Below are 16873 nucleotides of genomic sequence, written 5' to 3' on the forward strand. Positions count from 1 at the left end.
AATATGAGGAATTATTGGTAAGGGATCAACTTATCATGGCATGTTTGAACTCCATGCACACATCGAAAGTGCTTCGTCAAGTTTTAAGTTTCTACTCCTCTAGAAAACAAAACTCTCTGATGGCTCTCACCCATCAGATGGGGGATCTCTCTTTTGATGCCCTTAATAAGATTCTTGGGTGCTGGATACGGGTGCTACACAGTGTTAGTTCCCCTGGGATTTGAAAGCCATTTCGCGGTTCACTTTCGCAGCAGAGAACAGGCACCTCTGATGGATTAAATGAATTAGACAAAATCTGGTAAAAACTCAACCTGTGTGTCTGTTCTCTCCTGCAAAGGTGAGTTACGGAATGTCTTTTACCAGAATTGCATAGGAAATCCCTAGTTCCCTACTTCTGTTCTTCCCAAATTTTCATAGGTTTGGGTCATCCTTACATATCACACTTAAACTTCTACTTTTGGTTCATTTACTGTTATGAGCATTCGTCTTGTTCCTAACATTTGTGTTTCTTATTTTCAATGCTATTTCTCTTCTCCTACGTAAAAATGGACATAAAATTTGTTTTATGTTGTAAAAATGAACATAAAACAAAATTTACGCTCATTTTTACATTGAAAGAAACGGAGCCTTTGTAGAAATTCTTCCAAGCAATTTATTCCCATGCCTCTTTAAGTATGGCAAAAATATGAAAGAAAAAAAACAGGGGTGTTGATATCATTAGCCCCCTTCTTATTCTATCAGTGCTAGCAAATTTGGCCCAGACCTTCCCTTCTCTCCCCTGGTTTGGGCCCTTCCAAGTAAGGAGGATTATTGAGTTGCTGCTCCTGTTGAAGTTTAGGGCGAATTTCATAGGGTTCAGCATTTTCCAAATTACATGAAGATGATTATATTGCCCTTCTAAATTAGGGGTGCAACACGGGCCAGGGTGGGTTGGGTAACCCGGCCTAACCTTAGCATCAGGTCGAGGAGGGTCAACCCTAGGCTGACCCGCCTCTGAATCTTTCATTCCTAATCCGGCCCATCTAAGCTGTCTTTTTTCCAAATCGGGTCAGGTTGAGTTGGGTTGGGTTGGGTTGGGTTGGGTTGGGTTCGGGTTAGCCTAGGGCAAAAACAGAAACAAAACAAAAAAAAAGAAAGAGGGTGGAAGTTGGGTTTGGGTCAAGTCAGGTTGCCTAAGCCCTAAGCCTGAACCCAACGCGAAATTAAATCGGGTTGGCTTTTCACAACCTTAATCCAACCCAACATGAGCCGTTGAACTCAAACTCATCTAGATCTGGTTTAGCCCGACCCAAGTTGCACCCCTACTCTAAATGGTAAATAGCCGACCCAAGTTGCACCCCTATTCTAAATGGTAAATAGCTCTACCCTTGACGATAAATGGATTCCTTTTTTCTAACATCGGCACTCAACTAATTATGTTACACTTATTAAATATTTTAAGGGATTTGCTAGGGACCATCACAGAAGGCATTTCGTGGGCTGGCTGTTGCATGAGAGAGCAGCCACATAGGCTCAGATTTTGTCTTATTGATTTAATTCATCTGAGGTGGCTGGTCTCTCATGCAACAGCCCGCCAGCAAAATGCCTTCTGCAATGGTCCCTCGAAAATCCTATAAAGGTGCTGGTACTGGTGTATCTTTAATCGGAGAGGTGGGACAGTCAATCACCGCCATCCATTCAGTGCGTCTACTATCACCAGAATGATTCAACGGTGAGATCGCCACCTGAAATCTCAGGCTCATATATCTCTATCTCTCACAAACATCTAACTGTTTCCAGCAATCTCCTTTCTATCTCTCTCATACACTCCAAACCACTTCTATTACTCCTCTCTCACGAAAATGTTGTCAACAGCCAATTTAAGTCTCCCTCTCTGTTATTTTTGAATGCTAGTACCACACCTTTTACAATTATCACATGTCCTTTTTTTAATACTAGCACCCCAACCTTTACAATTATCACATGTTTTGAATTTTATCCGTTTCAATTAGGGTTTGGCTCGGATTGGGTCGGGTTTATGCCAACCTGAACCCAACCCGAAACGACATTACTTCAACACAAACCCGACCCGACCCGAGCGCTAACCCAAACCCGACCTCAAAATTACGTTTAAATTTGAATTTCAGATTTTAAGAACCAAATGTGGGTCCAAAACCATTTATTGGAAGCCATATTCATTTGGGATTATTCCAACCGATTGTGTGTCCAAAACCAATTATTGGACTCAATTAAACCTAAATTTGAGTCCAATATTTGGTTTTGGACTCACAATCGGTTGGAAGTTTGTTTCCAACAATAATTACTCTTTATATTTCTGTCAGCAGGTTAGTTGGTTCACTTGTGTTTGCTTTTCTCTTCAGAATATGGAAGCTACCTCAGACTAGGACTCTATTTTAAATCATTGCATTAAGATAGAAATCTTGTACTAGATTTACTTCTTCACTCTTCTGTATAAAGAGTTTAGATTATATGGTAAGAGGTCAATGGTTTTTGAGTTTGTAGTTGTATTTCTCTATCAAATGAAGTGACAATTTTAACGAAATTCAAGCACATTTTCTGCAGATCACACAAGTTTGATGATAGAAGGAATTTTTCACATAAAAACTAGTAACCTGTTTGATGTAAATAAACAGCAACCTTGCAATGACCAGTTATTTTGCAACTGCATTTAGGCTATCTGGGTTTATCCCCTTTTACTGTTAAAAGAATCTGAGAAGCAACCTCACAATCAAATCTCAATCACTTATAACAAGGCAGATGTAATAATGATGTATGGTGTAGATTGCATGGGACACTGAAAGACACCTTCCTTTTTCCATTTTATATTTTGAGAACATAGAAAGAAAAAATTGTATAATTTGATTCATGACTTGGGGTATGTTCAGAATCAGAAACCAGGTTCCCAAAAATCTTACTTTTGATTCTCAAACTATAAAGCATTTTTTTTTTCAAACAGTGCAAACTGTGAAGCTTGTTCTTTCATCTACTGTTTGTCTGTTTGAAATTCTTTACAGTAACTAAGATAGATTCCATATTCATCAAATAATGAAGATCATAGACTCCAGACTTTCCCTAATAATCTCCATTTATCCATGTGATAAAGGAAATCCCAAGACCCATTACAATGACATTGCCAAGATGAAATAGAGGCTAACCTCATCTGAAGGATCTGCTATCAAAGAGGACCCCATACACTAATGAGAAACTCCATTTATTCCTGTAAAGAAGGATACTCCAAGACCCATTACAATGGCATTGCCAAGAAGAAAGCAAAAGCTTTATAGTTTGTCATGGTTCAGAGAAAAAAAAAATCTTTATAGAGAAACTCCATTTATTCCTGTAAAGGAGATCCCAATACCCATTACAGTGACATTGCCAAGATCAAATAGAGAATGACCTCATCTGATCCTCTATCAAAGAGGAGAACCCCATCCACCACCACCAGGTGTCAAAATCTGAAGAATCTCGCCCGCCTGCACTTCAATCGTATTCTTACCGCCGAGATAAACCTGACGTTTATCTTTCCTAATAAGGTAATTAATCCCCCGAGCCCCATCTTTACCACCCTTCAACCCTCTTGGTGCATGCACACGCCTCTCCGAAAGCACACTAACCACAACTGGTCGTCGAAATTCTATCTCCCTTACAAGCCCATCACCCCCTCTGTGAATACCAGCACCACCACTGCCCTCTCGGAGCCCAAATTTGTGCAAAATAACTGGATATCGCTGCTCGAATATCTCCGGATCAGTCATCCGAGTGTTGGTCATATGGCACTGGACCCCACTGGTACCATCCCAATTTGGTCCCGCACCACTTCCACCTCCAATTGTTTCATAATAACCGAAAGTGTCATCGCCGAAAGTAAGATTATTCATACAACCTTGAGAACAAGCACATGCCTGAAATGCTGTTAGTACAACATCTGTTATCCTCTGAGATGTAAGCACATTGCCACCAACAACAGCGGCCTTATCGCTCGGAGAGAGAAATGACCCTGAGGGAATATGGATTTTCACTGGCGCTAGACAGCCTTGATTGAGTGGAATATCAACATCCACTAAACAACGCAGGCAGTATATAACCGCTGCCGCAGTTACAGCCTCGGGCGCATTCCAATTGCCATATACTTCTGAGCTGGTCCCACCAAAGTCGAAAGTAGCCTCGCCCTTCTCAGTATTGATAGTAAGTTTTAAGTGGATAACAGACCCATCATCCATATAATCTTCCTCTTCTATGGTGACAGAGCCTTTCTCTTGTTTGTTGATATTGGGTGACCAGCCTACAACTTCAGCAGAGACTGACTTGAGCATTTCTCTTACCGCTTGTTCCGCGTTTGTTTGTACATGGGTCATGTAGGACTGTACAGTATCTAAACCGTACTGTTCGATGAGCTCTTTGATCAGTGATATTCCTCTCTGGTTTGCAGCCACTTGTGCTCGAAGATCGGATAAGTTGTCTTGAAGCCTACGTGTTCCTGGGATCTTACGAGCTGAAAATTCCTCAGAAGGAGACTCAAGTAGCTTGATAATTCCTTCCTCTTGAAAAATTCCCTTCTCTACAAGCTTGAATGCTTTTATGGCAGCTCCTTCTTCCCATATAGACTTTGAAAATGGTGGCATACTACCCGGAGTTATACCGCCAATCTCTGCATGATGTCCTCTGCTTGCTACAAAAAATACCAACTTTCCCTTGTCAAAAACAGGAGTGATAACAGTTATATCAGGAAGATGGCTCCCACCAGAACTAGGATGATTAGTGACTAAAACATCTCCTTCATTCAGATTGTCACCCCAATAATTGAGTTGCCAACAGACGGTACTAGACATGGCTCCCAAATGCACTGGAACGTGAGGAGCATTGGCAACCAGTCCTCCATCGGGACCAAATAGTGCACAGGAAAAATCAAGCCGCTCTTTAATGTTTGTTGAAATGGACGTTCTCTGTAGGGTCCGGCCCATCTGTTCAGCAATGCCCATAAACCTGTGATTGAAGATAGAAAGTTGCACAACATCGGCAACATCTTCTGATATTTTTACCCTGCTTGGCGCTGAATGGATTTTGATTTTTATGTTACCATACTTGGTAATAATTGCCTCACAGTCCGGTTCAACAATCACTGTACTGTTACCGTTCATTATGATTGCCGGGCCCTGTAAGACATGCCCATAACCTAGCTTCTCAAGGTTGAATAATGGTGTCTCACGCCACCCATTTCCAAAATAGATCTTGTAGGAACCTTCGGCCTTCGGGGTTCCCAAATTAAGTTCCAGTTCCCGAGGCTTCAAAATGCCAGTAACTCCAATGCCTCGAACTCTCACATCACAGATAAGAATTTTTCGGTTCTGTAGTTTAAATCCGTATTCTTGCTGGAATAGCCTCACAAATTCACCAGCAAAGTCATTTCCCTCTCCCTCATTTTTTCTCTTCACCATGATGGCAGTATCAGTACCCTCATATCTCAAGTTTAAATAAGATTCTGTTGTGATACTTTCATCTCTGAAACCTTGCTCTTCCAACTTTTGCTTTACTTGTTTCAACAAAATAGCCTCTCTGTGAGAGGCCTCTAGAATAGAGTCTGGCCTGTAAACTGAAGAGTAAGGCTCTTGTGCCTCTTGTATAACATCCGCCAACCCCATCCCATATGCACTTAAGATCCCACAAAAGCGGTGGATAAGTACTTCGGACATACCCAACGACCTAGCAATTGCACAGGCATGCTGTGGACCGGCACCACCAAAGCAAGCAAGCGCATGGTTTCTCGTCTCGTGGCCCTTCATCTCAGTTAATTGTCGAATTGGGCGGCACATTGTTTCATTAGCCACATTTACAAATCCCAGTGCAATCTCCTCTACTGTCATATCCTTTCCCGATGGATCCTGATTCTTTCGGTAAGAATTGATCAAGGCCGCTAGTTTCTCAAATTCGTCCCGGGTAGCTTGAATATCTAATGGCTGATCCTCATTTGGGCCAAAGATAGATGGAAAGAAGTCGGGAATAACAGTTCCTAAAATTAGATTAGCGTCTGTAACTGCCAATTCCCCACCTTTCCGATAACAAACTGGACCCGGGTGTGCGCCAACTGACTCAGGACCAACCCGAAAAGCTCCGAATTGAAACTTAAGCTTGGACCCACCACCTGCAGCAACAGTATTTATGTCAAGCTGAGGTGCTTGAATTATAGCCCCAGCAATTTGGGTCTCTAGTACTTGTTCATAGCTTCCAGCATAACGACTTACATCCGTGGATGTGCCACCCATATCAAACCCAATCAGAGGCTTTGTAGTTTCGAGTCCGAAAAGGGTCTGTGAATAACCCACAACCCCTCCTGCGGGGCCCGAAAGGACTGCTTTGTGGCCAGAAAATCTACCTTCCGGTGCAAGCCCTCCATCTGACTGCATAAACAAGACATTCACCTTCTCTAGCCCCTCATCAAATCTTGATATGAACCCCGATAAGTATTCTTTGATAACTGGAGTCAGATACGCATCGACACTTGCCGTTAGACCTCGAGGGACAGCTCGGACCATAGGAGTTAAAGCTGACGATAAAGAGACGTGCTTGAAACCCAAAGACAAAGCTAATTGTTCCACTGATATTTCGTGGTGAGGGTATGTGTAAGAATGCATTAACACAACTGCCAAACAGCTTATCCCTTTCTCAAGTAAACCTTTCAATAAAGGCTTTAGGGACTCTTCATTGAGTGGCTTTACAACCCTTATAAGGTCGCCCGATATACCTTTTAGAGATGAACTACTATGATCCTTGTCTTCACCACTGAGAACCAGCTCAACCCTCTCATCAGCTTCTATAACTTCCTCATAAAGATTTGAAGGCTTTGCGACAGTGAGGTCAAATATTTTTGGACGAGCTTGATTGCCTATCTGAAGCAAATCTCTAAATCCGCAAGTCACACACAAAGCAATCCTCTCGCCCTTCCTCTCTAACAGAGCATTGGTTGCTACTGTTGTGCCCATCCGTATCCATTCTATATTCTCCGTGGGGATCTTTGAAGATCGAGGGATCTTCTCCCCAGTATATTCTTCTAGAATTTTTCGAATCCCTTCAATCGGGGCATCATCATAGTTTGAAGGGTCCACGGATAAGAGCTTCATCACTCGACAATCAGACCGACCTGGAATTTCTGCATAGATGTCTGTAAATGTGCCTCCTCTATCAATACAAAACCTACATTTCTCCTCCTTAACACTCCCCATTTGTAAATCCCTGAAAATAAAACAAACTTTAAAATCAGTGGTCAACCCATCAGAGTAGAATATACTCTTTGAAGCCCGGATAAAATTCAACGAGTCCTGCTTGCATCTAAGAAACAATTAACATAAAATAAATCCCAAAATTTAATTTCTAATTTTTTTTAGAGGTTTACTATTAGAAAACAGTAGAGGAACGTAAATATTGCCTCAGAAAATAATAGAAAAATTTTGGAATAATTCCATCAACCTATAAGGTGAAAATAAGATCCAAAGTACAAAAAAACAGGGTATTTGAGAAAAACAAAATTTCCGTTGATCTTAAGTCAACATTTCCCTACTGATAACCAGTCTACTCTTCAGTCAGGACTTTTTGAAATCATAAAGACTACACTATAGCAATTATAATCCAAGCAAAATCGCGGCACTCACTCAATGCCATGTCAGTGAATGGATATTTGCAAACAGATTCATAATACAGTTCACAATAAAATGCTAAAACTAGCAAATCACAATGGGTTTGAGCCTCTAACTCAATGGTCAAGGCTTTGCTCTTCAACCTTGAGCTCAGAGGTTCAATCCCAGCTTACCAACCATAAAAAATGCAAGAATTTTTTTTCTAGTTATCCAACAAATAACTAGAAGAAACCTAGATGTTGGGCCTAAAATCGGTAACAGATGCAGCAGTGACATAAGAGTTGAGCTGGAGGACCCGAGGAGCCGAAGTGAAGAAGCCGAGTTCTGCGGAATCGATGTGAAGGAGCTAAGTCCTGCACAAGAGCGAATGAGGTCAGAAGACCAACCCGGAGTCGTTACTCCGGACAGGCCCTTCGACAATCAAGTCAGTATGAGCGGGAGTGCAGAGCTAGTTTTAAGAGTTTGGTTGAGAAGTTATTACCCTTTGATTTGAGCTTTGAAAGCCCTTTTATAGAGGGAAACCTTCCCCAGGACAGGTGTCGGCCTGTGATAGGTTTGAGCTTACCTACTCTGAGGTAATTGCCATACTGCCCCTGGACAGATGTCGGCCTGTGATAGGCTTGAGCTTACCTACTCTGAGGTAATTGCCATAATGCCCCTGGACAAGTGTCGGCCTCTGATAGGTTTGAGTTTACCTACTCTGAGGTAATTACCATAATGCCCCTGGACAGGTGTCGGCCTCTGATAGGTTTGAGTTTACCTACTCTGAGGTAATTACCATAATACCCCTGGACAGGTGTCGGCCTGTTATAGGTTGCAATTTTTCATACCTCATCACTAGATACTTGGAACCCATATGAGATTCTCTTGGTACATGACTTTGTTTTTTCCAACTGTAACCAATCAAGGATTTTAAAGGTGAAAGACAAAGAACCCTGAAAACAATCAAGGGTTTTGCAGACCAAATATATGCAAATGGGTTATGCAATTAAAACACCAGAAGAAATACTAGATCATATTAGGAACCCTGATTTTTTCTGCTACTAGCCAAATTAAGGTTCTCTGTATCCAATCAAACTTAGGGTTTTAAATTTAAAAAAATAGAATAACGAATAATTACACACAAAGAGAGCATGCAATTCACAGCAACAATTGCAGAAAACAAGAATGAGATTAATTCAACTCAACTGCTTACCTTGATTGAGAATTGATAGACACCAACAGAGAGAGAGAGAGAGAGAGAGAGAGAGAGAGAGAACAAAATAAACAATAAAGGTTCAAATGCAAAGCATCTAGCGAGAGGTGGCCTTGTGGGGGGTGAAGGAGAATTGGGGGAGGAGAGTGTTAGGATTCGCTGTCTTTATCTTCTTTAGGGATTTGGTAGAGTCCGTAGCATAAGGCATTTCGCAGATGGTCTATTGCATGTGAGACCAGCCACCGCGTTAATGAAGATAAAATCTGCTAACAAATGAGCCTGGGTGGCTGGTCTCACATGCAACAGACCATCCGTGAAATGCCTTTTGCGATGGACGCTAGCAAGTCCATTTTTTATTATAATTGAGCAGGTAGAATCCTATTGGATAATATATGTTAGCAAATGTGTTAAGAAGAGTTTGAGTCATCTAGGACTCTAGCTTAGGTAGACAATTTAGCTGGATTGGATGTTTATGCAGACAATAATAAAAAGGGAAATTATAAATGCGCCCCCTTTCATCACTAGGTACACCCAGCGGCAGTGTATCCCAATGATGTACTTCGCAATTCACATCAGAAGGATTTGGTTGCCCTACACTGCAGGTGGGAGTCCCATATGATGAAAAGGGGCGCATTTATCATTTTCCTAATAAAAGATTGGTAGAAGGAAGCCTTCTTCTGATTTCTTTTGTGAGGTTCTGGGAATCAAATCTGGTGGTTTCCTACACCGTATATGTTGATCAGAGGGTCCCATGGCTCTTGGTGGCCTGTAAATTGAAGGTTTGAATTGTCGGATTTATGAGATAGATAGTTTTGATCTATAAGGTTTTTGGAACAAAGTTGGTCTATGATGAGGATATAAACACATACTCAGGGCTGAGCCAGGAATTTGCTCAAGAGAGGGTAGAGAATGGATGTTATTTAGTAATCTGAGCCAGGAATTTGCTCAAGAGAGGGTAGAGAATGGATGTTATTTAGTAATCAACAAATTATTAGAAACACAAAAATCAAATGATGGCACAAATTTTAATTTAAAAATCCATTAATATTTAATTTTTCATGCTAATTTTGAGTCCATTGTGATGGACACACGATAAATTTATATTATTCGTGCGCATTTAACCTTACATTTTGATTTTGATTTTGATTTTGATTTTGATGGGGGTGGGGCCCACTATTTTACAGCATATCATGTTGGGCCCGCCATTTTATACGTAATGTTTTGATCAGTGGGGCCCATCATCTCCGTCTAGCTGATGCATACGGTGGAGCCCACAATTTACACCTCATATACTGTGATTTTGTGTTGTGTTTGCGTGAAGTTTGGCATTTTTCAAAAAATACAGTAGGCTCCACTTCGTAGGATGATCCAAACCATTCATTTGTTGGGCCACAACATGAATAGGTTTGCCCCGTAAATCATCTTCATAGGATGTTCCTAATTCCTAACCCTCCAATCTATAGGGGACTATAGATAAGAGGGTTAGGATCATCCTGTGGAGACGAATTACAGGGTGCAGCTTTAATATGTTCAGGTGTGACAATGGCTTAGATCATCCTACGAAGTGGGCCCACTTTACTTTTCTAAAATATTGGACGTCATGGTGCACCTTGTAGCTTTCTGTTTAACAAGCATGTAGAGAGAGAGAGAGAGAGAGAGAGAGAGAGAGTAATTTGCGTTCTATAATATAGGAACTTAATTTGCGTGGATTGTTAGGGAAAAAACACTAGAATTAGGGAAGTTACGAGAAAATAAAGGCAATTAAACCTATCCTATGAGATTAATTGGCATTCTATAATATAGGAACGCATGGATTGTTACATAAAAAAGGGGCTGTTTGGATATGTGGATTTTAGAATCTAGGTTTTTTAGTTTGAATCCTGACAGCATTTCTTGGATTTTAAGGGAGAAATTCAGGTTTAAAAAATCTCTCCCGCATCGTGAGATTTCTAAGACCTGGAAATATGGGAGGATCTGCTACTCTCTTGCTGACAGAAAGAAGTGCGAGAAGTAAAAACGACGGTTGATCCGCTTTTTCTCTTGTCTCTTAGCTATAATTTAGGGAACTTACACCAAAACAAAGGCAACTAAACCTATCTTATTGAACAAATTCCAATGTTTTGGAGGGGGCAAATATATTGACTCAAGGAAAAAAGGAAAAAAAAATCGTATTTTGAGGACCCAACCCCCCTAGCTCCGTCCCTGCATGTACTCATCATCTTATCCCTATATTTGATCCAACAGCAACTCACTTTTTGAGGAGCTGAAAGCCATTTCCGCTCATTTTACAGGAGAGAAGAGGTTTCGGGGTTTCCTTTTTTTTTTCCCGCTCGCAGCATGTTGATTGCACAACCAGGCTGCTAGGAAATCCACTCGGACTTTATTCCAGATAGATGATATATTCAACATGCCAATTGAGGGTGTACGCATCCATCACACATTGGGGGTTAATACCAAGTGAAAAACTTCTCCCTCAATCAGCCCTTCTTTGTCAAGTGAAATTTTCACACAAACAAATACTACAACAAATAACACACTACCTCTTCTCACCTTCCAGACGGAAACAGAACACCCCTCTCAGTCTTGAAATTTTAACATCAAAAAGAAAGAAAACCCTGTGACAACCTGCAATTCTAACTGAAATGGCTACAACAAAATAAAATAAGATATTTTCTTCGGCGTGATTCCAAAGTTTACATTAAGTTTACACCCCTCATCTTCCCTGGACAGCCCTATCTAGTGTAATTTGACTACTTTTTTTACACTATGGGGGTGGTCCAAGTAACAAATGGGGTTCCAAAAATGAAGTGACATATTTTGCCTCCCCCTTTCACTCCCTGGATAACCCTTTTAGTGTATATATTAATATATAATATATATATTTAAATATATTAAATTCTTAACGAGCCTTAACGAGTCGAGCCTGGCCTAAATCGGGCTCGGCTCGTTAAGCTTAACGGGCCTGGCAAGCCGGCTCGGCTCGGCTAGTTAAGGATTCGAGCCGAGCTCGAGCGAGCTTCCGAGCCCGAGCCAAAATTGACACCCTTAATTGCGAAGTACATCATTGGGATACACTGTCGCTGGGTGTCCCTAGTGATGAAAGGGGGCGCATTTATCATTTCCCTTTTTCTTATTGTCTGCATAAACATCCAATCCAGCTAAATTCTCTACCCAAGCTAGAGTCCTAGATGACTCAAACTCTTCTAAGCACATTTGCTAACATATATTATCCAATAGGATTCTACCTGCTCAATTATAATAAAAAATGGACTTGCTAGCGTCCATCGCAAAAGGCATTTCACGGATGGTCTGTTGCATGTGAGACCAGCCACACAGGCTCATTTGTTAGCAGATTTTGTCTTCATTAACGCGGTGGCTGGTCTCACACGCAACAGACCATCCGCGAAATGCCTTTTGCTACGGACTCTACCAAATCTTCTTTAAAGACAGTGAATCCTAACACTCTCCTCCCCCAATTCTCCTTCACCCCCACAAGGCCACCTCTCGCTAGATGCTTTGCATTTGAACCTTTATTGTTTATTTTGTTCTCTCTCTCTCTCTCTCTCTCTCTCTGTTGGTGGCTATCAATTCTCAATCAAGGTAAGCAGTTGAGTTGAATTAATCTCATTCTTGTTTTCTGCAATTGTTGCTGTGAATTGCATGCTCTCTTTGTGTGTAATTATTCGTTATTCTATTTTTTTAAATTTAAAACCCTAAGTTTGATTGGATACAGAGAACCTTAATTTGGCTAGTAGCAGAAAAAATCAGGGTTCCTAATATGATCTAGTATTTCTTCTGGTGTTTTAATTGCATAACCCATTTGTATATATTTGGTCTGCAAAACCCTTGATTGTTTTCAGGGTTCTTTGTCTTTCACCTTTAAAACCCTTGATTGGTTACAGTTGGAAAAAACAAAGTCATATACCAAGAGAATCTCATATGGGTTCTAAGTATCTAGTGATGGGGTATGAAAAATAGCAGCCTATAACAGGCCGACACCTGTCCAGGGGTATTATGGTAATTACCTCAGAGTAGGTAAACTCAAACCTATCAGAGGCCGACACCTGTCCAGGGGCATTATGGTAATTACCTAAGAGTAGGTAAACTCCAAAGCATGCTCATGCTGAATGGCAACAGCTCTTTTCAGGACTTGGTTATCCTTTAATAATATTTGCAGGTGCTCTTTCAGGGAGGCCATTTCCTGCTGCAAATAGCCACAATCAAGGTAATGCCTGTCAATAAGAAAAGAACAAACCACCAAGTGTCCAGCCGCATTAATTAAACAGAACAATTCAATCTACCTCCTCCAATTCCTTGGAATGGGCAATAACACTTCTTTCAAAAGCCTCTAAGATCCTAGTAGCACGGCCCCGAGCATTGTCCAGATCCGATGCATTCATCATTTCTTGAACAAATATATCCACCCACGATGACCCATATATGGGGATCCTAGATTCAAAGTTTGTATTATCATTCCGTAAAACGTCAACCTTATGCTCTGATGTCTTAGTATTTTCACAACCTGGAATGTCGTATGTCATACGTAAGTATGAACCTGAGGTCTAAATAACTCGAGTGTGAACATTTTTACACACAAAACAAATTAGCAAATCTAAAGAGGAAATTCCCATACTAAATAATAAATGGCAGCCATTTTCTGACCTTGAACATCATTTCCGCTTGCAATGACCATAGAATCAAGGCTCAATGATCCACATTTTCCTGAAGCATCACCCAGGGAAGGAGCATCGAGACTCTCAATGGCATCCTCAATTTTGTCATTGTGTGAATTTAGAACTGTTTGCACCAACTAAACAGTAAACAGAAAAGACTCAATTCGATGGTTTAAGTCTAACACATACTAGAAGATTATTTCTGCCACTCAACAAATTTGGAAAAAAAAATATGGCTAAGACAGTCGCCAATGATCAACTACCTGGAGTGGGGTTACTCAAGCCTACTTTAGGCCACTCAATATCGTGTCACATCATATTTCTGATTAAGCAAATTATAGTATCTATTTCATGTAAACAATAGTAGGAAGATAATAAATTGCCTTCATATATTTTGTAAAGACAAGTACTAGGGGGAGAAATGCAATGACAATTTTCAAAGGTCCTTAAACTTAAAAACAGAACATGGCTCCTCTTAAAAGGAAACTGTGTCCTATTAAAAACAGAACATGGCACCCATTATTTACACAGTTTCAAAATACTCTGCTACTTTTGCTGCTACACAGTACAGAAAATAGAATGGAAAAATGTATACCATGTTCATGGGTAAGTTGAAAACAAACCTAAAACCTCAAGACTGCAACCTTACACAACAGACAAACAGAGCACCCTCCATATTTTTTTTGAATGGCAACATATTGTTTGTCTGAAAGTCATTGCAATTAATCTTTTTGTTTGTTTGTTTGTTTGTGTATGTGTGTGTGTGTGTGTGTGTGTGTGTGTGTGTGTGTGAGAGAGAGAGAGAGAGAGAGAGAGAGAGAGAGAGAGAGAGAGAGAGAGAGAGAGAGCTGGTGGTGGGGGTGCTTCTGGGTAATCTGGGATCAAACCCGAGAGAGAGAGAGAGAGAGAGAGAGAGAGAGAGAGAGAGAGAGAGAGAGAGATGGTGGTGGGGGGTGCTTCTGGGTAATCTGGGATCAAACCCAATGGAAATACCTACATGTTGTGGATTTGAGAAGATTGTAATGAATGTTGATCAATCAATCAAGATCAGAAAATCATATGGATTATAAGATTGAAAATTGACAAAGTTACACTGATTAAAAAATGAGTCTACGCCTCTACGGATCACTTGCATTCATATAACAGCTTCCTCTTTTTCTTTCTATTCATTTGAAAATAACCAGAGTATAAAAAAATTCTAAGCAAAAGAGAAATGCATTCCAAAATCAAAATAAGATAAACCAATAATACTTTGGTTTCACCCGCATTTCCAATTGCCACACCCAGAATATTTCTGATTCCTCAGTCAGCTCCATAAATTCTACTATTATTCTAAAATCACAACAATTTCCAGCTTATGGATTGTACAACTAGCATTTGTACAATGATAATTACGACAGTGACATTGGCATAAATTTCAAGAACATTTAAAAAAAAAAAAAAAAAAAGATGTTAGGATTCTCAACACTAATTTTGCAACATTTATTTTGTTCTTAAACTAGAAAAATGGAAAATAATAAGAAAAATGAAAAAAAAATCCACCATAAATAAACCCTAGAATAACAATCCACCAAACTGCTGAACAGAAAATAGAATATAATCCATACACACATGCCGGTTGTTCGATCATTCAGACAAGAATAAGAACAGAAAAATAGATAAATTCAATCAAGATCTAAAAACAAAAGACAAAAAAACAAAGAAAAATAAAATAAAATATAGCTCGGTAGCATCTCTTAATCAATACCTTGTCCTCAGATCCGAATCCGAAATCCGACGATCGGATCGGCGAACCGAATTGCGAACACCGCGATCTCTTGGAAGATCGGAAGATTTGCAAAGACCAAAACGGCAAAACCCTATTTTGCTCACAAGGGGTGACAGACAGTCAGACAGTCAGACAGAGAAAGAAATCAAATGGGATTTTAAATGGAGGCGATTATTTTTTGCCCCCTGTAGGATAATGCGCCCCCTTGGTAACGTGATTTGGCGTCAAAAAGCGTCTCACGTTAAAAGTGGGGCGCATTATCCTATATGGGGCAAAAAAACCATCTTAAAAGGCTTTGGAAATTTCTCTCTCTCTCTTTCTCCCGCGCTCATTAGTAGGGGGCGCTGAAAGGAACTGCTTTTGTTTCCTTTCTTTATTTTTTTACGCCACATAGCTAACTTTTTAGCAGAATTTGTCTTCATTGATGATGTGGCTGCTCTCAGAAGCAGCAGGCCATCCGCGAAATACCTTCTGCGATGGACGCTAGCCCAGTATTTTCTTTTGGGCTTATTGAAATGCTATCAGCATAACCGTGTTTTGATATTTGCACAAAGAGCTGTGCTGTCAAAGGTATCTTTCCCAAAAAGCTCCTACAAAGTCAATTAAAACCGTAGACTTGAAAATATTAGGTGAAAATGCTCTTTTATTAAAAAAAAAAAGAAGAGGGAATTTTAAGGACAAAAATGCCCCTCTAAGAAATTTAGGGTACGACTACGCTAATTTTGGGGCCAAAATTTTAGTACAAATAGACCATTCCAATGTTCAAGTAAACACTGGGGAAATGTAATTAAGATTCCGGGGCAATCAGAATAAAAATGGAATGTGATGAATATTCTGATTCCAAACGCACCCTGGTTGCGTTTGGATTGCTGGAATCTTAAATCGGTATCGGTATCACATTCTAATCCAATTACAATCCCCACTGTAAACAGATAACAATTCCAATTCTGGTGTTTGTGTAAGCACTAGAATTTATACAGGGAATCAATTCACTATCCTGATTCAGATTCTTTAGTACAAATAGACCCATTCCAATGTTCAAGTAAACACTGGGAAAATGTAATTAAGATTCCCGGGCAATCAGAATAAAAATGGAATGTAATGAATATTCTGATTCTCGGATTGTTGGAATCTTAAATCGGTAACGGTATCACATTCTAATCCAATTACAGTCCCCACTGTAAACAGATAACAATTCCAATTCTGGTGTTTGTGTAAGCACTAGAATTTATACAGGGAATCAATTCCCTATCCTGATTCAGATTCTTTAGTTTGGTATAGCACAAACCAGCATCGGAATGGAATAAAATTTTCAATAAATATTTTAGTGAGAGTGGAACCCGTCTTTGAAAAATTCAATCCCCTATCACATTTCACCCGTTTGTTTATCAAGGATCTTTATTCACATGGAAATTGACCCCATTAATTAAGAGGGTTCTAAATTCTAATAGTTGGGTTGGTGAAATATAAACGAGCAGTGAAGGGTAGATTTGGGTGTTAAAGGCCAACTGCAGTTTGGGCCTCTTTTACATTGCAATAACTGGGCCTGTTTTAGATTAGTAATTGGGCTTCCAATTTTGGGCGTCGGCTGAACACAGAAAGCCCGTCA

The 16873-nt window shown here is 40.2% G+C and overlaps 1 protein-coding gene across 6 annotated transcripts; it reads right to left on the minus strand.

The window, feature by feature from the left end:
* Nucleotides 1–3195: 3195 nt before the first annotated feature.
* Nucleotides 3196–15446, minus strand: OXP1 (oxoprolinase 1). Of its 6 annotated transcripts, none has more exons than XR_013235677.1 (4): nucleotides 15244–15446; nucleotides 13486–13633; nucleotides 13125–13272; nucleotides 12350–13027 (listed from the first exon to the last, which is right to left on the minus strand). XR_013235677.1 is itself a non-coding variant. In XM_077358499.1 (3 exons), the coding sequence occupies exon 3, from the start codon at nucleotides 7215–7217 to the stop codon at nucleotides 3414–3416; it is 3804 nt and encodes a 1267-aa protein (XP_077214614.1). In that variant the 5' UTR covers nucleotides 7218–7227; nucleotides 13486–13633; nucleotides 15244–15400; the 3' UTR covers nucleotides 3196–3413. The 6 variants fall into 6 exon arrangements, 4 of the variants coding, with proteins under 4 accessions (XP_077214614.1, XP_077214612.1, XP_077214613.1 ...); XR_013235678.1 differs by having other exon boundaries at nucleotides 12350–13024; nucleotides 13125–13345; XM_077358499.1 differs by lacking the exons at nucleotides 12350–13027; nucleotides 13125–13272 and adding an exon at nucleotides 3196–7227 and having other exon boundaries at nucleotides 15244–15400.
* Nucleotides 15447–16873: the final 1427 nt, after the last annotated feature.

This window comes from Tasmannia lanceolata, unplaced genomic scaffold, assembly GCF_043159265.1.
Source record: "Tasmannia lanceolata isolate RefF3 unplaced genomic scaffold, GAP_Taslan_0.1 ptg000018l, whole genome shotgun sequence".
In the NCBI taxonomy this organism is placed as follows: domain Eukaryota; kingdom Viridiplantae; phylum Streptophyta; class Magnoliopsida; order Canellales; family Winteraceae; genus Tasmannia; species Tasmannia lanceolata.

Excerpts from the sequence above, each read along its gene's own strand:
- OXP1 (XM_077358497.1), bottom strand. The coding sequence starts at position 7,904 with ATGTCACTGCTGCATCTGTTACCGATTTTAGGCCCAACATCTAG. Across the intron at positions 7,228-7,860 it reads ATTTTAGGCCCAACATCTAG|GGATTTACAAATGGGGAGTG; the intron begins GTTTCTTCTAGT and ends TTTTATTTTCAG.